Genomic DNA, 23490 nt, shown 5'->3' on the forward strand with positions numbered 1-23490 from the left:
GTCTGCTTAATGGGGCGATCATGCAAGCTACAACCAGGAACAAAGCCCAACAGTTCCAACAACCGTAGCTAAGTTAGTGGAAGCAGTACAGCTTGCAAATCTATCAAACTAAACTGCAAGGAAGACAATCTGATTTAGAGAAAAGGCGTTCTGCTACAGTCATTAAGCACAAGTAATTTAGATTTTTTATATTGTCTTCTCATTTACAAATTTACTGTATCAACGCCAGCCAATGGAACGAATTTCTTAAGTAAATGAGAAATAAATAAAAGAGATAGAAAGATAATCAAATTACATAAAATAATTCTTATCCCCTAGATTTATTTTTTTAGAAAGCTATTAACACTGGCAAAATTATAGTAATAATAATAACATAACATAAGAAGTAATTGATTTAAATTAACATCACGTTTTAAGGAATATCAGGAAAAAAAAAAAAAAGAAGGAAGAAAAAAAAGAAAAAGAAAGAAACCCCAAAACCAAATCAAAAAATATACCCAACAACAACAATAACAACGGCCTTCGTGAAACAGTGCTGTACTTCTTGGAGTAAAAGGCCCAAGGAAAGTCATGAATCCACTGCCTGAGAATTAGTTATGGTCATAAATGCCTTAAATTAAAATAGCAACCGAAATCTCCTCTGTTTTAAATCTCCTAATATATGTTATCCGAATTAATTTAATTTAGGGACCCAGTCTCTGCAGATTCATGGGCAGTGTTGGAGTGGAGTGCAGCACTTCTCGTGTAACAATTCCCCACATTAATATTTATGTAGCATATGCAATCTATTTCTGTTATTTTTATGGTTGTTATTCTATGTCTGCAAAGGTCATTTAAATTATACTGCGGCCGAAAATTTGTTTCATAAATTTTGATATAAATACTAATTACACACTATAGTAATGCCAGCAGGGATCCTTTCATTTATCACATTTATATCACCTTCGCTGCTTTAGTGATGACATAATGGAAAGCAGTGAAAAACTGGGACAGTTTTATTCTAATATCCTAAAGCTAGTTGGAGTTGCAGCAGGTTGACTTAGCGAATAAGAATTCCTACCACAATTCATGGGATTTAAGAATCTTTAATAAGGTACGAAATGTTACCAAACAGTTCTGTAAACTAAATTTTACATACCAATTCTTCTAGCCATAAATATTGAATATCTTGTAACATGTATAACCGGACCTTTACATGCGGATAAATATGGAAATTAGGATTTATATACATTATGTTCTTGTATTTGCCAAAAGCAATGGACAGATATAGTTTATATCTTTTTTTTTTTTTTTTTAATATCACTTTACATAAACAAATGTAACAGTTTGACACGCAGATCCAGGCTTTCACTATACGAATTTCTTGACAGGACGTGTAACAACATTTTACTGCACTACTTAGACTGGACTTTGGGACGAAATGTTGCACTTTATACAAAAAAGCACATTAATACCAATAATATTCTGTTAGATCGACGTTTAGACTGTAATAATACAAAGTAATTCACATTTTGGTACACATTTACTAGAACATTCTTGCCATTCAGTACAAATAGTTGAATTTCTACCTCTTCCCTCTGCCCCCCCACCACCTCCGCCCCCCCGCCGCCGCTCCCGCCCGCCCGCCCCTCCCCCCACATATATGCAAAGACCACAAATCCACATATCCCCTTATTCAACTTGCGATATAACTATTTACAAAATCAAACAGTACATTTTTTTGTTGTTTTGTTTTTGAAGCTAATAATTCTGTATTTACAAGAGGGGATGGGGGGGAAGGCCGCTGCCCGAGCAGACATGCAGTTGGAGATCTCTAATCAGTGGTTTCCAGTAAAGCCCTACACAGTTGGCATTTGCCCTGGTAACCTTGTCTTCTTATGCATTCTACTCACCCCTTCGCCTACCAAGCCTTGGAACAGAGCAGAGCAGAACAGTGAAAAAAAAAAAAAGAAAAAAAAAAAAAAGAAAAAGAAAAAAACCGAGAAATAAAAGAGGAAAAAAAAAGAAAGGAAGAAAAAAATTTGAAAAATGAAGTCTTCGTTTTACTCAGTCCTGGGTCTACTGGCAGCATTTTGTTTTTGTTTGCTGATTTAAATTCTGATTTCAAAGTGTTCATTATTTTTGGAGTCTTTAAATAGGGTATTTGTTTGCTCGCTTGGGGCTTTTTTGTTTTGTTTCGGTTTGTGTTTTTTTGATGTTTTGTTTTAGCGTTTTAGACGTACCATTCGTTAAAATTTGATGTAAGCGTGCTGTGGCTGGACGTGTGATGGACTGCGGAGGAGGAAGGGGATAAGGAGCTGGCGGTCTGGTTTTCTGTGGATGGAGACACGATGGTTGGAGGGGTGGAGGACTCGTAGCCTGAGCTGGCGGCGGGAGAAGGCTGGGACCCCTGCGAGGATGATTCATGGACCTGCAAGAGAAAACCCGGGCAGAAATAGAGCGCGGCGGAGGACGGAGGCCCCGGCGGCGGCCGCCTTCGGCTGGGGATGCGCCAGACAACGGGACCCAGCGCCGAGCCGCGGGCTCGGGCATCCCCGCGGGGCTGCCCGCCGGCCCCAGCCCCGCGGCCGCCCCCCCGGCCCCGGCCCCGGCCCCGGCCCCGGCCCCGGCCCGGCGGGCAAGGCCGGGCAGCGCCCACCGGCTGCCTCCTCGCACTGCCCCCCCTCCCCTCCCCGGATAAAACGCACCGACACAAGGCCCTGCCCGCGGGGCTGGGGCTGAGCGCGGCCGGGCGGGGGGCGGCGCGGCCCGGCGGGCCCGGGGCGGGCTTCGGGGCCGGGGCCGGGCCGCAGCAGCGCGGAGCCCCGCAGCCGGCCGGCCCCGGGCCGCGCTCCGCGCTCCGCCCGCCGGCAGCGCCGCGCCGCCGCCCCACGGCCCGGGCGCTCCTGCCCGCCGTCCCCGCAGCCCGTTCCCCCGGCCAGGCCCGGGGCGGCGTCCGAGCCCCGCACACCAGGCACCCTCCATTTACCTTCATGTGCTTTCTGAGGGAGCTGGGGTGCGTGTAGGACTTGTCACACATTTTGCAGAGATAGGGCTTGTCGGAAGTGTGCACATGCATGTGCTTTTTGCGGTCGCTGCTGTTTGCAAAGCGCCTGTCACAGCCCTCGAATTCACACTTAAATGGTTTTTCACCTATTGCAGAGGGAAGGGGGGGGAAAACGGATCTGATTAAGCAGGGCCGGCTGGATCGCTCATTGTCCCCATCGCCCCGCCGGACGGAAGCCCAGGGCTCCATTTCAAACACTTCCAACTTTCTAACTTCAACGAGGCTCAAAGCCCAAAACCTTGCTTCTCTTCACTGTCCTTTCCGCACCTCCGACCCCTGCTCAGCGCCCATTTCGGGGGGGGGGTGGGGCGGGGAGCTAAAGAACTTTTTTTTCCTCCCTTTGGAGGGGCGACTTTCATTTGCAGCCCCATCCCTGGGCACCTCTCCCTCCTCGCAACGCTCCAAGCGAGAGAGCAGGCGTGGTGGTATTTACACACGATCCTCGGTGTCTAGTTTCCGTTTTTATAGCTCATTCTCGTGATATTTTACGCTCCCACCCACCCCAGCCCCCTCCCCCGTATTTTCTTGCAATATTGAAAATTATCCGGCCGGGGAACACAATGCGAGGGCAGCCCCACAAACCCTCTGCAAAAGCGCTGGGGAAAGCGGCGCTGGCGGTCGGCGCTCGGGGGTGGGAGCGGGGGCAGAGAGCTCTCCCAGCCCGGGGCTGCTGCATTTCCACCTCCCGCGATGGGGAAAAGTTCTCAGGGATCCCGGCGCCTGCCCTCCGCACAACAATAACACACTAACGCGCCGGGCTCGGTTTATTTAAAACCGCTCCTCGGAATTAAATATTTACCAAGCCCTGAATTGCAGAGGGGAGACGGATGAGCTGCCTGCAATATTTAGCACAATTTCTCATCGTGCCACAGTCAAAACTGCCGAACAACAATTAATTAAAACCTATAAATTTAAACAGGACAGGTTGCTGCCATTCCCCCCCCCCCCCCCCCCCCCGCGCCCTAACAATCCCGGCAGCAAAGCCTGCCTTTCTCCCCCTCTGCCTCGGCAGGGATAATTTTCTTTTTGTTGCTGCTGCCGGCGTGGCTGCGACCGAGCTCGTTTTGCAACGGAGCTCCGAGCCTGCCCCGGGTGGCCCTGGACCACCCCCCCCGGCCCGACCCCCGGCCAAGCAGCGCCCCGGCCCCCCCGGCCCCTCCGGCCCGTCCCTGCGCCCCGCTCCGGCCCCGGCGCTCGGCGCTTCCACTCGCAGAGAGAAAAGCTACAGAGAAGGTTACCGTACCTGTATGAGTTCTTTTGTGTATTTTGAGATTCTCTGATCTGGCAAACACTTTGCCACAGCCTGGGAAAGGGCAGGGGAAAGGTTTTTCACCTGTGTGGACTCTGATGTGATTTACAAGTTTATATTTGGCCTTGAAAGGTTTCCCTTCTCTCGGACACTCTTCCCAGAAACATATGTGATTGGACTGCTCGGGTCCTCCAACGTGCTCCACCGTGACATGAGTCACCAGCTCGTGCATCGTGCTGAAAGTTTTGTTGCAGGACTTTTTGGGGTTTGACAATTGCTCGGGCTCAATCCACTTACAGATGAGTTCCTGTTTGATGGGCTGCCGCATGTAACGAAAGAAGGCCCCTGCCCCGTGGTGGGCTGCCATGTTCATGTTCATGTGGCCGTAGCCGTGCAGCTGGGTCGAGGCGTAGTGCTCGGAGCGGGGGCTGGTGACCTGGCCGTACTGGTCGGGTCTGCCGTACATGTCTCCGGAGAAGCCCAGGCGCATCTGCCCGTTCACCACGTTAGGCGAAGCGTGGCTGGTGGCTTGTTCGTGCAGCCCCGGGAAAAGTATATGTCCCGCGGCATCGGTGTGTCCGTGGGGTCCGGCGAAGCTGCCGGCGGCGGAGGCGAAAAGGCTGTGCTGGGCGCTGGCGGCCGCCGCCTCCCCGAAGCCGCGGTTGCGGAACAGAAAGTCCCGGGTGGAGTTGAAGGCGGCGCTGGAGTAGGAGCTGACATGGGTCGGGTGGTGGTGGTGCCCCAGGGCCGCCGCCGCGTAGCCGGGCGCCTGCGAGGTGAAGGCGGTCTGGCCGGCCGAGGCCAGCTCGTGGGTGCTGGGGTTGATTTTGAAGGCGCCCATGCCGTCGGCGAAGGGGTTGATCCCCAGCCCCACTTCTCTGTCCGTGACATCGGCCGTGGAGTGGTGGCGAGAGGATCCGAAGGTAGTGACTCCTATGGCGGGATACTGCGGTCCAGCATCCAGAAGCATCTTCCCAGCGTCGATGCAGCAACCAAAAAAAAAGCACGCGCGCACACACACAACGCGGAGAGAAGCAGCAGCAGCAGCAGCAGCAGCAGCGGCGAAAACACCCTCTTTGGAAAGTCAGCGACGATCACCACCAAAGCAACCACATCAAAAACACCCCCTTCGGCATCAGCGCGGGGGGAAGGAAAAAAAAGGGGGGGAAGAAGAGGGGAAAAAAAAAAAAAAAAGCAGAGGCTGGTGCGGAAGGGGGAAAGAGATCTTCGCAGTTGCAAATAATAATAATAAAAATGTGCCCCAAAAATATTCACTGTCTCTCTGCTTTGACTTTTCAGGGAGGTTTAAGTGGGGAAGGGGGGGGTTGGGTGGGCTCAAAAATAAACTGGCTGCAAATAACAATAACGGAGAGAGATCAACACGGGCAGCAAAAAAACAAAACAAAAAAGAAACTTCCTTCAGTGATTTTTTTGGCTATAGGAATGTTGCAAAGTGGCCGAGAGCTTGTTTCTCTCTCCTCTTCGAGCTTCCCCACACTCTCCCCGATTTTTTTTTTTGGGGGCCTTTTTTTTTTTTTTTCGCTTTGCAAAAAAAGGCGCAAATCATGCACAATATTGTCTTTTGCGGTTTATCTTCCTGGGGAGAAACTTTCACCTCCTCAGCCGGGCGGTGAACGCGAGACTGATAGCGGCAATCATTCCTGCAGATAAATGAATTGAAAAGACGACACCGTCCCCCCCCTTGATGAATGGGAGCCGGGGGCGGAGCGACGTACGGGCGGACGTGGCCGCTCATTGGTCGGCGCCGGCTCCCCCTTCCCCGCGTAACTCCCCCCGGCCCCGCCAACGAGGGGCGCGCACGGCCGCCGCCCGCCGCTGATTGGCCCCTCCGCCTCATCAATCGCAGGTATTGTGAGCGCCCTGACATCCCTTCTGACAAACAGGGCTGCAGGAGTAGCAACTTTTTTTTTTTTTTTTTAATATATAAAGCCTTTTTTTTTTTTTTTTTTGCACGAAAATATTTCCAGCGCATCTTTTTGTGTGTGTGTGTGCTAAGGAAAAAAAAAAAAATCTTTGATTATTCTTAGGGTTATTTTCTCTCCCGCTCTCCCTCTCTCTGTCCCTCTCTCCCCAGCACTCTGATAATGATGGTAATGATGATTTCTTGGTGATCCAGAATTTTTAAGATCGCTGAGCAACTTTTTAGGCTTTGAAAAGAGAAGTCCTTTAGGGATTCGCTTCTTTTGAAGTTGCTGTTTTCCGCTTGTTTAAAACTGAAGCTCTCCGAGAGTAGGTGCTGGGTGCGTTTGATTTTATTTTTAAACACCAGGCGTGATTTCTCTGGGTAGCTGACTCTATCCCTCCATCAGGTTTCTGAAATAAATCTTGTTTTCTGCACCCATCAAAACGCAGGTGGGTGAGAACTCTTAACTTTCTACTTTTGTTGTTGTTGTTTCGCCTCTTTTTTGTTATTTTCTTTCTCCTTTCTCCCTCGCTCTCCCTTTCTCTCGCTCTCTCTTTTTAAGGGGTCTCTTTCATTCAGGTAAAACTGTAAATTTCCCAAACCTACATTGTTTCTCCTCCTGCTGCATGAAACTCCCGGATACTTCTTCCCTCTCTCTCTCTTTTTTTTTTTTTTTTTTGGTAAAAATTTCTTTAAAATCCTCGATAGGAGCAATGTAAATTTTCTGACATTCAAACCTTTTCTAGTTCACAAATCAGTCACCCTTGTCACAGTTATTGAAATTCCTCAACTTGCCACACCAGGACGGTGGAAAAAGCAGGCGGTGTCTTTGTTGCTGACCAGGCTTTTGATCGCCAGAGAAAATTTACTTACCTTCAGATGAGTGAGCAGAAAAAGAAATAACACTCCCTTTGATTTAGTTAGAAAAATGCAGACATTTGGATTCAGTGCAAACATACAACACTTGGTTGTTTTCTAGATGCAACCCTCGATTAACCTGTCTTTCCCCAGCTCAAAGTCTATTGAAAAACTGCGGATAGTTCTTTTTTGTTCTCGCTACAAAGAGCCATTGACTATATATTAAAATGATTGTTGAAAGGTATAAGTATGGTATTTAAAAGCAGAAAACCTTTGTGGCTTAATCAATTAAGCTAAGCAACATTTGTACAATATTTTAAACGATGCTTCGGCACTAAAAAAAAAAAAAAAAGATCTCGCGAAAGTTTAAAATATAGATGTCTTTGTGTGCGTATGTGTATATACACTTACGTACGTGCCCGTGTGTGTGTGTACATATATAAAACTGGCAAATTATTTATTTACTCAGTCGCCTGCATATTCATTAGCTCTAATTATTTTCTAGTAACGAAAACACCAAAAGCTCGCTAAGAGTCGGACTCCTTCCATTTCGCCTTTGTTCAGCCCTTCACTTGCCTCCTTCGCAGCTCAATCCGAGCCCCTCCAATTCCTAGTGCCAAACAAAGAAACTTTAAACTCATCCTCCCTAATTAAAGGCGCTGGTAAGCAATCCGCAGCGCAGGTACTGGCGAGCCAGACCAGCAGCGCTGCTGCGCGACCCCTCCGCGGGGGAGAACTGCCTCATTTCCAGAGGTATACAAATGGCCATTGCGCCTAGAAAACAAACAAACAAACAAACAAACAAACAAACAACAACAAATAAACTTTGATACGCCTTGAAGGAATGTTTCGCTGCAGTTTATCTGCAGACGCGGTTTGCCTGTGCTCGGTGCACGGAGAGGGCTTTCAAAGCAGCTGTATTATGTAATTTCCCTTGGATCTTGGGAGGCTTTACAGGATTTTTTTTTCAGAATAATGCTGGGCTGAATCTACACGTTTGCATTTATTCTGCCAAATCCATTCGAAGGAATTGCAATAGCTTATAGCAACAGGTATAGCCGCTCTAGGAGCGCGCCCGTGTGTGGACGTGGTCTTTAGGCGGGTGTTACGTTACTTTTTCTATTTGGTACTAAAATTAAGCAAAGGACAGAGTTGTCAGCGTTATTGTGAAGTCTTCAGGGCGATGGCATTAGGAGATCCAGAAAGTTAGGTAGTCCGGTGCTAACCTGCCTCCCAGGGCAGGGGGAACCCAGTGATCATTCCAGGTCGGTGCAAAACATACGAGAAGGCAGACGAGAGGGTATTTTTAGGAAGCGTATCTAAATATACAGTGTAAGAGTGAATGTAAAAAAAAAAAAAAAAAAATGTTGTGGGTTGTAGAAGTTATCAAGTGGGATTTGCGGCGCGCTCTCTGCAGGAAACGAAAGCTGCTCCAGTTCAAAGCCACATGCACCAACGTGACATATAAGCCATTAAAATATCATCCTGACGGCTCATTTCTGCTTCATCATACATTCCCTAACTGCTTCCAGAAAGCAAGAAAAGAAGAAATGAAGGATGACCGCCTCGATGGAAGCGCCAAAGAGGTGGTGGGTTCTGGGGGGGGGTGTGTGTGTGTATTGTTTTCTTCTTTCATTCTTTCTTTTCCCTTCTCCCCCCCTCCCCCCCCCCCTTTTATTTTTGCCAGTTCAGAAATGAGGGTAAACCTTCAACAGGTCGCAGGGGTAAGTGCCTGGGAGCAGGGGGTGCCTGGGCAGCCCGGGCAGCTGGCTAGCCCCCGCCGCCTTGCCCCAAGGGCTGGACGAGAGCTCCCTGCCCTCGGGGGGGCCCGGCGGGAGGAGGCTTGCCCACCCCGGGGGAGAAGGGCTGGAGCCCCGCGGTGCGGGGGGGCAGTGCCTCGGCTGCCCCTCGCCCACGTGGGGCCGGCCCCCGGCGGCACCTCGGCGGGCGGGGGCGGGCGGAGAGAGAAGCGCCCGGGCGCCGTCGAGGGGGGCTCCGGCACCCCCTCCGCCGGGCGCCGGGCGCCGCGCCCGCCCCCCTGAGTCCGAGGAGGGGGGGCCGGCCTGGCGGTCCGCGCAATGCGGGGCGGCGGGGGTCCGCGGAGCGGGGCGGAGGCGCTCCCAGCCCCGACAGCGGCCGGGCTCGGTGGGGACGGGCAGGCGGCGGGTCCGGTCGGGTCCTGTGGCCGCCCAGGCGGGGCCGGGGGCCCGGGGCGGCGGGCAGAGGGCGAGGAGCGCTGACAATGGCGAGCCCCGTGGGGAGGCGTCCCGGGGGACGCGCTCCCCGCCCAGCGCCTCGCCCACCGCCGCGCCCGGTGCCACGGGGGCGCGCCGGGGGAGCCGGCGCTCCGGCACCGCACGCCCTTCTTTATAGGCGGGTGCAGGAGGGACGGAGCCCGGGAGCCCGGCCGGCCCCCTCCACCCCCCACCCACCCACCCCCCCGCGGGCAGGGCCGGGGGAGCTGCCAAAGGAGCTGGGTGCCGCCGCCAACTTCGCGCAAAGCCCGCGGAGGGGCTGAGACCCCGGTCCCGGCCCCGAGGGGCCGCCCCGCTCCCGGCGCCGGCTGGGGAAGGGGTGATGCTCCCAAGTCCCTGCCGAGGGTGGTGCCCTCCTGGGTGACCTCTGACCCGAGCCCGGCTCCATGTGCCCGCCCCGGGCACCGGCACAGCGCCGGACCGGACGGGGACCGGCGTGGGCTCCTCGCCGAAACCCCCCCGTCCTGCTGCTCCTTTGTCACGCACGGTCCCTCAGTCCTGGGGAGCCCGGCCGGGCGGGGAGCCCGTTTGCCGGTCTGGGCTCGGGGCTCGCTCCACCCGGAGCCGAGGAACTTTATTTCTGCACCGAGACCTTCCCGGCGAGCGCTCCCTTCACCCTGCGCGGCCGCGGAACGCACAGGTTGCGTGACGAGCCGCTGGCGGCGGGGCAGACGCCGTCCCCGCTGCCGCAGGCTCAGCCCGGCTCCCACATCCCGGGGGAACGCCGCCAAAGCCGCCCGGGGCCGCCGGGCTCCCGCGGGGACGGCGGCTGCTCCCAGCCCCGCTCCGCCGGCGCACCTTCGGCCGGGGGTAGGAGTGAGCGTTTGGGGAAGGGGGGCCGGCTCCCGCCTGCGCCGGCTGCGGCCCCTCGCACCCCCAGCCCCAGCGTGGGAGCCGGGGGGGGGACCGGTACCCCTCGGCCCGGCCGCGATCCGTCCAGCTCGGGTAATGGGGCGTCCTCACCCTCCTGCTCCGCCAGTGGCACTGCATAGACAAGAAAGGCGTGCGAGGTCGAGCCAGTTTTAGCCAATATTTACCCTGAAATCCACAACTGTTTTGCCTTCTTTTTTTGCCATCTGGTAACCATTTGAAATATTAAACGCAGATATATTTTTTTTTTTTTTTTTGTCCAGTTTCAACAAGTTTTGGCGAACGCTTGGGAGCTGAGCACTCCTCCAGCCTCCCATCCTAACTAATAAAGCACAACTGCAAACCTCTCGCTAGTGGGGCAGTGTTTGCTGCTCTGACTCGATAGAAGCGTGAGGATGAATGGAAGTTGACTAGAAAATATAATTCCTAAGGGTTTCCTCTACTTCTTTTTATTTCGTCAGTAATTTTCATCACAGCGGTGAAAATATTGAGGACGTCAAATTATTTGTGATAGAGTATGACTGTGATACGCTGATGAAGTTTCATAATTAATATCATCAATTATTTGTGTTAGTGTAGATTTTTATTTACCAGCCCTGATGTCCTTACAATAATAGTAGCAAGCGCAATAATAATAATCTCCCTTGAAATAACTGATTCTAGATTCTAGTGTGCTTTTCTGTATTGGATTGGGGAGGGGGGAAAAAAAAAAACAAAAACCAACACACCAAACCACAAACCAAAACCAAACCCAAACCCTGAGAATTTCAAAGATAGCTGCAAAAATTCAGGCTCGGACACTGCACCAACCCCCAGATCTGCTCTCAGGGTTACCGCTGCCGCTCAAAGAAGGATGTGCAAAGTTCTGCCTGCAGTAGTGGCAGTGCTCTGCCTTGCAGAGTGCAAAGAGCAAGCTGAAAATTATAGGCAGGGAGAAGTGCCAGGGTGGTACTATACTAATCCTTGCTGAGACAACAACTTGCGTTGGAGGCTCGCAGAGAGTCCGAAATTTAATTTCAGGAGGGAAGGATCTGTAAACAATATAGTCGAGTTGGTAAAAACCTGCCTTACAATAGCCTGCCAGAAGGTGAATGTCAGATCAAAGGAGAACTGAAAAGATGTCCTTTCATATTTTTTTTTTCCCTAAATCAGCCATGGAAACTTCATGACTCCATAAAACATGTGCTGCTTTGCTGGGGAGACAGCCTCCGGTTTCCCCTCGGAGAAAGCTTGTCTTCCCCCACCCTTGCTGCTTAACTCCTGTGCTTTGTTTTGGGTTTTCTTTTCTCTTTGAATCCACGGTGCCCGAGTCATATTGCGCCTTACTTATTTCATATCACACACAAATGGTTTTGCTCTTAACTTTCCACCCCTCTTCCCAAACAGGAACAAAGTCAGGAAATGAGGCACAAGACTCCCCTTGTAATGAGGAAAAGAAAACGACTTTACAGAAACATCCTGGAAAAGTCAAGTAAGTTAAAATATGTCTTTTTTTTCAGTTCAAAGGAGACAATATTTTTTTCAGCTTAGTGTTTAACGTACTTGCATAAACACAAATCAGCGACACAGCTCCCCACCAGCAGCTGCCTAATCCTGCTCAATGCCTATTCATTTGGAGGTTCTAGAATTAATATTTGACGACTCTCTCATTGAAACAAGAACCCCTGACCCCATGTGATTGCACTGTCACATTATTCTATGACATATTCATCTTGAATTCATTTACGGACGATTTGATTGGAATGAGGTTTGACATGTATTGGATCCTATTAAAGAAGAAGACTTTGATCTTGTTGATGGGGTTTACATGATATGTATCATCTTTACCAGGGATACCAGGCTTCCACAATGTGGTGTCTAAGTAGTTAGTGACTGACAGCTTATCTGACAGGAATACCTTAATCTTGAGGTACTGAATGAAATATTCTATTTAAAATAAGCATATGATTTGCTTGTCCTAGGGTAGCTCTAGGTCACGAAAAGTGAGAGGCAAACCTAGGCACAAGCCCTTGCTTGCCTGGTAGCCGAGTTCCCATTATCCGGGAACCCTGAAATAAAGAAGTCCCCCTAAGTGGGAATGGGGCGAGGAATAGAAACAACGGCAGAGTGTGCTCCCGAGCCACCCGGTACCCTCTCCTCTTCTCGCCGAGGAGATGCTGGGATTACTGAAAGGCTTTCTTGAGCCACCTCTTCCTAAACAGTAGTGCCTTCTGCCGGGGCAGGCAGGGACTCGGGCTCAGGTCCTGTGCCTGTCTCACTCGCTGCCTCCCTCATCCCTCCCTGCCCAACGCGAGTTTGGGGCATAAGGAATCGCACAGGCTGGCTTCTCGGTCCTCGCTGTTTCCATTCCTCCCTTTTTCCCCTTTCTCACAGCAAATATTAGGATTTTCAGATGAAGCCGTTTCCCTCTTCTCGTCCGGGAGTTGAAGCCTAAAGGTGACCCCTGGAACCTGCTGTCTGGAGCGTTCGGGGCATCCCGCCCCGTCCCAGCCCTCGAGCACCGGCTGGAAAGTTTGTGGCTGGCTCGTCGGGAAGGGGAGCTTCGGCAGAGGCAGGAGTGGGAGAGCACGGGGGTGGGTCACGGGCAGATTTTGCTCTCCCCGATGCTTCCCGGGGTAGGAGCTGTTCCTTGCGCTGAGCACGACCCTAAGGGTGAGCGGGATTTGGCCCCAAGTCACAGAGCACAAAACGAGCAGCCCCTGATTTTCTGGGGCTTTGCACCTCACCTTCACAGCAAGCCTTTTCTCCGGCAAAGGTAGAAATACGGATAAACGCCTTGCTGTACAGGTAGATACCTACCCAAAACAAGGTAAAGGGTGGTGGATCTGTAAAGCCGTTCAGCAGCTGGGGCTGTCCCCATCCCCGGGGGTTACCCCCAAGGGCTGTGCGGCGCGGTTCCCGTCCCGTAGGCCCCGGCAGCCGCCCGGCTCGGGGCGGGGGTGCGGGCAGGGGCCGCAGGGTTGGAGCTGCCCGGCCGGGCCCCGCAGCCCCGAGGTGCGGGCAGGCGGAGCTCTGGGTCCCGCACGGCGGAGCGGAATGCGGGGAGGCAGCTCTGCCCCCCTCCCAGGGCACAGCCCCGACGTGCGGGGCTCCTGCCTCCTCCCGGCGCTGCCGCGGCGAGCTCGCCTCTTCCCCGAGAGAGCCGGGTCGTGGGCAGCGTCGGACGGGGGGGAAGCGAGGAGGGCAAGGGCTTGTGACTCGTCCTTGCAACATGTCACCTCTGTAGGTCAGCCCTCCAGCGCGGGCGGGCTTTGGGGCCGGGGGCTGCGGACGGGGTCGCAGAAACACAGCAGTTACTGGAAAATTCGTACTCAAGATCAAGCTGCCCGTCTCTTCGTGTTGATCTGGCACCCAGGGGAGCACCGTGGTCCCTCTAAACTTCACTTCCCTTAAGATAAGATCTATCCTATAGAGCTTATAAAAACATTGTCTTATGGACCTGCCCTGGCGGCTGAGTTTCAGCTTCAGCTCAGGGTGTTTCTATTTCGCTGCTTGAGCAATCTTGCTTTCTCCTTGGAAAGGCTCCGGTTCATCCAGCTCATGAGTCCCGAGGGTAGTCTAGAAGGGGATGCCCTTATCGTAGCCAGGTGGGTTGGAAAGGAAATAATAATAATTACAAAAAAAGAAAAAAAATGGCCCTGCTCAAGCTGATGTTGACACATTTGAGAGTTTGCCGAGAGCCCGGCTTATCTGGTCAAAGACGGCTCAGGCCGCTGCCAAGAAGCAGGAGCCCTCGGTCACCCCTCGAGTGGCAGCCGTACGAGCTCAAGCTGCCAAGGGGCTGCACAAACAGGCATCCGAGTTTCCAAAACATTCTGGGAGATGCGCGGAGCTCGGCCGGGTCTGGCCCCGCTCCCCTCCTCTTCCCCGTTTCTCCGCCTCCCCGCAGTCATGTGGCGGCCCCCGCCCGCCCCCCGCCCGGCTCCCCCCACCCACGCAACCGGGGCTTACACCAACTTCACCTAACGGTGAGGGACACCGCGGGCCAGGTCCTCCCGCACCGCCCGGGAAAGGCAGTGAGAGAGCCCCGAGTGAGGGGCGAGCTGAGAGCCATGAGTGTCTGACGAGAAACCACCACAATGTTTTATATGAGCTTAGGGCAAACCGGTTATGACATTTTTTTAATTGGTAAACTGTTCCAGATGTTTCCTCCCTTGACTGAGAAGTGTCAGAATTGATGGATAACAAGTATGTAGAGATGCAGTGTTTTAAGGAGGTATGAGGAAAGCAGCTTTATTTGGAATTCACACTCTCAGTACATTTGTAAGTAACAGATTCATACTTCCTAACGTTTGTCTCTTCTGTGCACTCCTGTTGAGATGGTCATGAATAGGACTGTCAAATCCATTTCGTAGAGCAAGTAGACTTGCAAGTTGAGATATTGTGAGGATGGTGTGTGGTTTAAAATGCCTGCGTAAACATGTTATGTAAGGATGGAGAGCTAATTGCATCATTTGTCACTTTTCATCATCTCCTCTCAGAAAGATGTACACAGGGATGTATCTGTAGCTAGCTACCTAAATCCTAGCCTTGTGTTACAGGGGAAATATGGTGAAAGCCAAGCAGAGCCAAAATGTGTAACTGCAGCCAGCCCAGAGCATGCGAAGCTGTGATAAAAATGTCCCCTGGGTGGTTATGTATGTCCTACGCTTTAATCTTATGGTTTCCGATCATTGGCTGGTAGCTTCTGTTCTGAGAGCAGCTGGGTTGACATTGCCAAACAGTTTCTTGGTTTACTACTTAACATAAAACCTATCGATCGATGATAATGTTAAATTTTTATGGAGATGCAAAATTCCGCGCTGGGAGCTGTACCTGGCGTGCATGCGGTAAAGCAGCCACTGGCAAGTTGACAGCAAGTCCATGTATTAAAGTGCTGGGAGTTTGACACGATGGACAGAGAATTAATTGTTGCTGTATTTCGTAAGACTGCGCGTTTATTGGTGGAGGCATTTTCATGTCAGGATCCGAGTTCTGTGGTAATAACGTGGGCAGATATTTACAGCTGTGTTTTTCTTTCTTGAAGCAGAAGCCCTATTTCTTCCCTCTTTTCCCATGTTTCGTTTACTTTTTTTAAGTTCACTGTCCACTTCTTAAATTTTTATGTTCACAATCCCCTTCTTAAAAACTTAAGTAGATGCTTCCTTCCGTGCTGAAGCCCTAAGCTTTTCTAAGCCTGTAAGGCCTCAGTGTACACAGCTGAAGCCCCCACCTACACGAGCGACACAAACCCTGCAGACCATGTTCTTCCCTTCAGGTGAGAAGCATCGGAACTGAGTCGGTTGTGAACGTTTTGCAAGGCTTTTCCTTCCAGCCAAGGATGGGGATTGTACGTGGAACTGCCCTGCCAGCGGGCGTGAGGGAGAGAGAGGGAGAGAGACTCCCTCTTCTGGGTTAAACACTCAGATTCAGTCTAAACATCACGATTTCTCGCATCGCTCCGGCAGCCAATAACCAGATAACTGCTAAAACTTGTCAAAGGAGGGAAGGGGACGGGGAGTCTTCCAGGAATCCTTTGTCAGGGCTCAGTCAACGGTGCAGGAGCCAGAGCACCAGGCCGAACGCGTAAGCCCGGCGAGCGAGTTGGCGGTGCGGCTCCGGCCGCTGGCTTTGCCGGGGAAGGGCCCGCTCCCCACGCTGTCAACAAGTGCCCGGGTCCCGCGGGCTGGCCCGGGGCCGCCTCCGCGGGGGCCGCCTCGCCTCCCGCTGCTCCGCCCGGGCGGCGGGCACCGGCGGGGCTGACGGGGCTCTCCCGGGCGGAACCCCGCGGGCTGCCCCCGGCCCCGGGGCAGGGCAGCGGCAACGGACAAAGGCCGGGGAGGGCGGCCGGGGCGCTCCCCCGCCCGGGCTCCCCCCGCCCGCCCGCCTCGGCTTTGTTCCCCCGCGGCCGCAGCCCGGCGGCGGAAGCTCGGCAACGGCCGGGCGGCGGGGCGCGGGGCTGCCCGGGGAAGGCCCCGCTCAGGGCCTCCCGCCGCCGGGCCGGGCCGCGGCCGCCGGCTCCGCCGTGCCCCCGGGCCGGGCCGAGGGGCTCCGCGGGGCGGGGGGGTCCGGGGGAAGAGGGGGACGCCCGGCGGCGACGCATGCGCCGTCCCTCCCCTCGCGCCCCCCCGCCGCACCGAGCGATAACCCTTTCAGTCAGCAGCGGGACCTGTCATCGGTGACGTCACCCCGGCGGCAGCCAATGGGACGGCGCGGCAATTGTTTGGCCGGCGGGGCCGGCGCCGCGGCCCGGAGGCGGCGCGCGGCCGCCCGCGCCCCGTCCCGTCCCGTCCCGCGGCCGCGCCGCGCCGCGTGGGGCTCCCCGCCGGCCCCGCGGGAGGACGGGCCGCGCGCGGGGACCTCCCCGGCCCGCCGCCGCCAAAAGCCGCCCCCGCCGGCCCCGCCGAGCCCACCCGCTGGCAGCGCCGCCCGTGCGCCCCGCCGCCGGGAAGCGGGACCGGGAAACTTTTTTGGGGGGGGAAAGGGGAGAAAAAAAAGTTTGGGGTTCCCCCCCCCCGTGTCTCTCTCCTACCGCTGTCAGGTGACTTTTTAGCGTTAGAAGCTAATGAGCGTGGATGCGCCGGGGATCCCAGTGATGGACCCTGCTGCTCTCTCCAGGCGGAACACGGCGCCGAGATCAGTAGACTTGGCGGGGGCTTCTCGCCACCACCACCACCACCCCCCTCAGAGCATGACAGGCTTCCCGGGCTTCGCCGGGCACCCCCACGCCACGGCGCCCACGCAGCCGGGGGAGCACGCCGCCGAGTCCCGCCTCGGGCCGCACCCGCTCCGGCCAGAACACATGGGGCACCGCCACCATCCTCCTCCTCATCCTCCTCCTCAGCATCACCCCGCGGCCCTTAAGCTCAGCCCTGCCCCTCATCCCCACCACCAGCTCCACCACCACCACCACCATCATCATCATCATCATCATCATCATATGGCAGGCCAAGTCGAGGTGGTCTCTAGTCAAACGGGAGCGTTTGGCCCGGCGCAGTCACCAGCAGCCCCTTACCCCGTCTCTCACCCAGCCCAGGCTCTGGCAGCAGGTAGGGACTTCTTCACACGCAGAGACCTGCCGGCCCCACTCATGCCAGGGCTGACCGAGCAGCTCCCCGCTGCAAGTTCTCACCACGGACTGTTTGTCTCAACAACAGGTAGCTACCCCGGACACCATGGTCACCACCACCACCACTCAGAAGCTGGGAATCCCTCTCTGTTCACTGGACTCCATGAGCAGCCTCCCCATGCAGCTCCAGGTGGCCATCTAAACGGACAGATAAGACTGGGGTTACCTGGAGAAATGTACGCCAGGTCTGAACATTTCACTCAAGTACCAGCCTCCAGGACAGATCCTTTTGCTGCTTCTTCGCTTCATAGCTACGGTGGCATGAACCTGAACGTGAATCTGGCTCCACACCACGGCCCGGGGGCCTTCTTTCGTTACATGAGGCAGCCCATCAAACAGGAACTCATCTGTAAGTGGATTGAGTTGGACCAGACTCCCAAAAAATTATGCTCGAAAACTTTCAGCACGATGCACGAGCTGGTGACTCATGTCACGGTGGAGCACGTTGGAGGACCCGAGCAGTCCAATCACATATGTTTCTGGGAAGAGTGTCCAAGAGAAGGGAAACCTTTCAAGGCCAAATATAAACTTGTAAATCACATCAGAGTCCACACAGGTGAAAAACCTTTCCCCTGCCCTTTCCCAGGCTGTGGCAAAGTGTTTGCCAGATCAGAGAATCTCAAAATACACAAAAGAACTCATACAGGTCAGTATGTAAAGCTCTCTTTACTCTCTCTCTCTGTTATTCAGCATACTGTTTTGCTTTATTTTGTTTTTAATGTATCCTTTGCGTTGTTATTGAATGCACGCCAAGTACTTCTGGAAAATAAATTCTCAGATTTGTTTGCTTCTTTACCGTTTGGAGGGAGGGGGGAGGAAAGGGTGGAAAAAAAAAGGAGAGCGAGAACAAATCTCAGAATTCTCGTCCATATTTTTTTCTGGTTGTGCGGAGAGGCTGCTGTAACGTTTATGCCGGTAGAGCTGTGTAAATACCGAGTGATATAGCTACTATTTCTGCTTATTCACACGGGCGAGGAATTTTTTTTTTTTTTTTTTGGCAGTTTAAAGTAGTTGGGGAAAAAAATGAAATCATTGTGCAAGCTCACAAATTAAAAGTGAACAATAGAAGTTACAACTTGTCTAGTCAGTTTTGACTGATGTCGCTGAGATGCTGCTGCTCGAACATTGTGAGAATAACACAGCTGCGACCTTTTCGTTCAACAGTTTTGTTTTGGGCAGAGGGAGTTTCAAATGTTTGATCTGAATAACACTGACATTTTTAATGAGCATTGCCTTCCAACGACTCTCTGCATTCGCAAATATGGGGAGCTGCAAGTTCAGATTCTCGGGAGGGGGGAAAAAAAAAGAGAAGAAAACCCGGTATTGTTTCGGCCTGTACATTTTGAAATGTCATTTGCAGATCTGTTAAGCGAAATTGGGACATGTGTCAGAAACATCTGTTAGTTCTAGTTAACAGAAAATAAAGTAACTCGATGGACGATCTTGCAAAACTATGTTTTGAGCTCCTCCGGCCAGGGAAGCATTTATAATTAATGAAATTGCACGTAGAAAGTTTTCACACTTCCAGGAGCAGCTTGTGAAGTTGTATTAATTAGTTTAGCAGCCGGTGTTTGTAGGCTGTAGCACTGGCTTCCCCCCCCCCCCCCCCCCTTTTTTTTTTTTTTTTCCCTCTCTGAAGAAGAAGATAAGAAATAAGCCCTTTTTGGAAAATTTAATCTGTTCCAGTGTAGGGTTTTCCACCTCCCACCCCCTCCTGTACAGCCTTATGCACTGCGAGGGAAACTACATAATCCTATTGTAAGATCTGCTTACAGCCAAACGATTTTTTTCGCCTTCTAGTTCATAAAACTCCCCTTCCCCCATGCTCGGAGCAGGGCTTGACCTTCCAGGAGTTGCATTTTTATGATATAACTCGACGTGATCTAATATACAGAACGTACACTAATTTCGTATCGCTATCCTCTAAACATAGCACAGAGATTTTACAGCCACCGTCACTCGTCACCTAATTATTTTTCCATCGCTCTATGAATAGCTCGTCTGTGTGCAGGGGGGGGCGATAGCAAAGTTGTGCTCCTCTGCTGCCTTCCCGGCCCCCTTTTTCGAGGAGAAAGGAGCATCCCCGAGCCACATAACTTGTATCCGAGCCAGCTCCTTGCCGGATCAGCACAGGTACAGCCATTAACCGGGAGAGCTCATCCCTTAATGACAGTGTTTTTCCTAAGTAAACAAACTTTTACTGCTCTTTAACGGCCTCACTGTTTGAAGTCTCTGAAGCAGAAAATGGTTAAATTCTTGGGAAAACTGACCTACATCGGAGCGGCAGGTTCAGGGCAAACCCGAGCTTGGAGGTTTGCGTTTATTAAACATCATTCCGCGTGTCTGTACTTTTCGCTTTAACTTTCCCGGTGATTAATTGCTGTATTGTGAAAACTCCTGCGGGGCCTTTATGGTTCCACCGTTTCTATTAAACACCCAGAAGTTGTCAAAAACGCAATGTTTCTGAAACCCTAATAGAACTCGCTACGAATTATTCATGAAGACAGTTCTAGATTCAACAGGAAAATTATTGCCTCCTCAAATATTAATGACTTCTGATTTCTCCGAGGCTGGGGAGCAAGCAGAGGGATTTCTGGCGGTGTGCGGATTTTCCAGGTTGGCGGATAAGGCCGTTAAGGCGGCGGCAGCGGGACGAGCAGGACGGGCAGGGATCACTTCGCCGCCTTCCCAGCGGGCCAGGAACAATAGTGCGAGGCGTGGGACGGAGCCCCTCTCCCTCCCGGGCGGCCCCCGCCGCCCCCGCGCCTCGCCCGCAGCCCCGGGGGCCGCCACCCCCCCCCGCCCCGGCTTCCCCCCACCCACCCCCCCGGAGAAATTGGTAAATACCTTAATCCACTCCGGGAGACGGGGGATTATGCCACAATTTCCAAGCTGAATTTCACTGAACACTTTTGCCCAGCTACAAGTGTGGGGGTAAAATGGCGGTTGAGATCCTGCGCTTCTCCATCGCCCGGGGAACTTTCTGCGTGGCTGCGCCTCTGTGCCCGGGCTGCGGCAGCCAGGACCTGTAAAATGTCCTCTCCCTGCCGGGTAGGGATTTCGACGTAAGAAAACCTGCTTTCGCGAAAGGAGTACTTGCAAACGGCTCGGATGGCTCCTCTTTATTGAGGCGTTCAGGGAATGCAAAGCGGGCAGCTGAGAAAATGCTGCCCTCTTCCCACTTGAAACCTGACTGTACGGAGGGACTTTGCAGTGGCTCTTTCAGGGGGTTAAGCTAAGTTGAACATTTTTCAACTCTCGGGGAAGCGGATTGCGCCGCAGCCCGCTTTTACCTGAATGTAACTCGCTTTGCACAAGCAGAGTGCTGATGAGGATGGCTTTCCCTGGGGTCTCCTAACTTACTGCTTGCTTGTACTACACTAATATCCTTGATTTGTTGTCTCAACTTGGATGCTGAAGGTCAAATTGTTTCCTTACGTGAAACTGTAATTAGATTATATGCGTGCGTGTGTCTATGCATATGCACCGCTGTATGTCGACAGTATTTGGTTACAGGGCCCGCATCGTTTTCTAAGAGACCTTATTTTTAACCTCTTCCCCGCTTCCCTCTAACGCCAGGTATTCACCCATCCTCTGTGCAAACGTTAGCGGTGCAGGGTGGGAGAGCTCCTCGTTGATTATTACAGTGCAGAAAGGACACACTTGAAACGCGGAGCCATGAGCTTTCTCCCACCCACCTTGCATAAAGTGCATTCATGTGAAATATTTGGAATGCCTTCCTTTATGTGCCTCCGCTCGCAGCCGAGCACGAGGTGGGCTGCGTCCCTCCGAAATTTAATCGTGACGAACTGAGAGGAAAAAAAAAACAAAACAACACAACAAATTCGGAAAAAAAAAAAAAAAACCAAAAAAACAAAAAACAACAGAATCTGGAAGCTTTTGCAAATCTTGGAAGTCCTTTCGACCACATACGCCATGATGGTGAACACACTGGCTTTGTTTGCACTTCACGTTTAAGGTTCGGACGTATATTTTTGCGGTGTCCTCTGTGCCCGGGTGCTTTTTTGGTTTTTCACGGATGAAGAGGTTATTTTCATACTCGGTGGGTGCAGGACCTGGGTACTCCTTGGCGAGCAGGGTTTTGCAGTTTGCTATTATCAGTGACAATAATGTAGCCATCATCTTATCCCGAGGCTGTCTGTGGCGTGTTTCCTTGAAAGCTTCCTATATATCGTGTACCGTGCCCGGTCCACACGATCCGAGGTTAAACTTTCACACGACTCCAGCAATACGATTATATTTCTATTATGGTTAACGTCACTTATCATATTACCAGACAAATTAATCCCGATTGCAATTCCTTCCATGACTGAGTACGTTCAAATGAAAAGGGGATCCTAGCCTCACGACAGTGCAGTGCACGGGCCTAGTCATCCTCCTGCTGAATCTCTATCGTTTTGCCCCCCACAATCAATGTCTTTTTGAAAGATTTTGTGCCTTGGCACACGGTATCAGCAAGCCGGGGAGCGAGGAAAGGAGGGGGGTTGCGGACCTTCCACGGGATTGTAATCAGTGCAAGAATGGAGTGGATGAGATGTGATCTAGCTAGGTTATGAATAATATTTCCACCTGCACCTGGGGGAGTGTGAGAAATGTATTTAACGTAGAAACCTTCCCAAGGATAAATGACTGACCGCCCTTCCTGCAGGACATCGGGGTCTGCGGGAACAACACACGTCGTTCGCTCGGAACGAGCACTTGGCCTCTAAGTTTTCCTTATCTCGGGGCTTTGTCTTTTGCACAAAACCCCACGTTGACACACAGGGCAGGGGAAGGGGGAGGAGAAGCTGGCCGGGCCGGGCGCTCCCGCTGCGGAGCCGGCTGCGCAGCCGGGTGGGCCGAGCCGGCGGCGCCGGGGGAGCTCGGCGGGGCGGGCGGGGAAGGACAGGGCCGGTGGCGAGGGGGCAGGCGGAGGCCGGAGGGCAGCTGCCCCGGGGAGAACCGGCCCAGGGCCCGAGAGAGGGGCCCGCGGAGGCTGCGGGCCTGGGGGGGTGCCGGGGTGCGCCGCTCCCTGCCCCGCGGCCGCCGTGGCTAATGGCTGTGCTCGCCCATTGCCTCCTGCAGGGGAGAAGCCGTTCAAATGTGAATTCGAGGGCTGTGACAGACGCTTCGCCAACAGCAGCGACAGGAAGAAGCACTCGCACGTCCACACCAGCGACAAGCCCTACAACTGCAAAGTGAGAGGCTGCGACAAGTCCTACACCCACCCCAGCTCCCTGAGAAAACACATGAAAGTGCACTGCAAATCCCCTCCTCCCAGCTCCGGCTACGAGTCCTCCACGCCCTCCCTGGTGTCCCCCTCCTCGGACTCCGGCCGGGAGCCCCCCGCCTCCTGTTCCCACGCCGAGCCCTCCGCGCCCGCCCAGCCCGCCGCCAACCTGAGCGAATGGTACGTGTGTCAGGCCGCGGGGCTCCGCGGCCCCCCCGCGCCCCCCGCCGCCCCCCCGCGGCCGCGGCCCCCCGCCGGGCCCCGGCCCCGCTGCTAGGACGAGCCGCGGGCGGCGGAGCGGCGGCGGGCGGCCCTCGCCCGGCCGGGGACGGGGAGCTCCGGGGCGCGGGGAGGCCGAGCGGGAGAGGCGGAGAGAGGCGCCTGGCGGAGGGAGAGGCGGCGCGCCGCGAGTAGGCGGGTGGGCCGGCGGCGGGCCCCGGCCTGCGCTCCCGGCACCCCGCACACGGCGGGGCTGCTCCCGCCTCGGCCGGGGGGCTGCCGCCTCCTCCCTGCCTGCCACACACACCCTCCGCTGACCGTCTTGCGCCAGCCTGTTTACAAGCCCACTGGTTTGCATCCCCGTCCAGTTCCTTCCCTTCCCTTCCCTTCCCTTCCCTTCCCTTCCCTTCCCTTCCCTTCCCTTCCCTTCCCTTCCCTTCCCTTCCCTTCCCTTCCCTTCCCTTCCCTTCCCTTCCCTTCCCTTCCCTTCCCTTCCCTTCCCTTCCCTTCCCTTTCTCTCCCCTCCCCTCCTCTCCCCTCCCCTCCCCTCCCCGAAGGACCAAAGTGGTTTCATACAGATTTTGGATGTACAGATTTTCTCTTGTCAACAGTACCGTGTGCTGCAGTGTTCTGTTCACCTACTATTTTCTGTGAGAGTGTGGTTTTTTAAGAAATATATATATATAAACTATTATTTGTTACCTAATTGTACAAAATGGATCCATTAAATT

General features: G+C 53.5%; 2 protein-coding genes across 2 annotated transcripts; one reads left to right on the top strand and one right to left on the bottom strand.

Annotated features, from left to right (window-relative positions):
* Positions 1–2212: 2212 nt before the first annotated feature.
* LOC309594005 (zinc finger protein ZIC 1) lies at positions 2213–5265 on the bottom strand (the record flags this gene model as incomplete). Its single annotated transcript, XM_082319222.1, has 3 exons — positions 2213–2410; positions 2969–3132; positions 4290–5265. 3 exons carry the CDS (start codon positions 5263–5265, stop codon positions 2213–2215), a joined length of 1338 nt encoding a protein of 445 aa, XP_082175348.1.
* An 11481-nt stretch (positions 5266–16746) lies between these two features.
* ZIC4 (Zic family member 4) lies at positions 16747–22817 on the top strand (the record flags this gene model as incomplete). Its single annotated transcript, XM_082320844.1, has 2 exons — positions 16747–17956; positions 22396–22817. The coding sequence occupies 2 exons, from the start codon at positions 16747–16749 to the stop codon at positions 22815–22817; spliced, it is 1632 nt and encodes a 543-aa protein (XP_082176970.1).
* Between the last annotated feature and the right edge of the window lie 673 nt (positions 22818–23490).

The sequence above is a fragment of the Platalea leucorodia genome (genome assembly GCF_965183815.1).
Source record: "Platalea leucorodia genome assembly, chromosome: 8".
NCBI classification, from domain to species: domain Eukaryota; kingdom Metazoa; phylum Chordata; class Aves; order Pelecaniformes; family Threskiornithidae; genus Platalea; species Platalea leucorodia.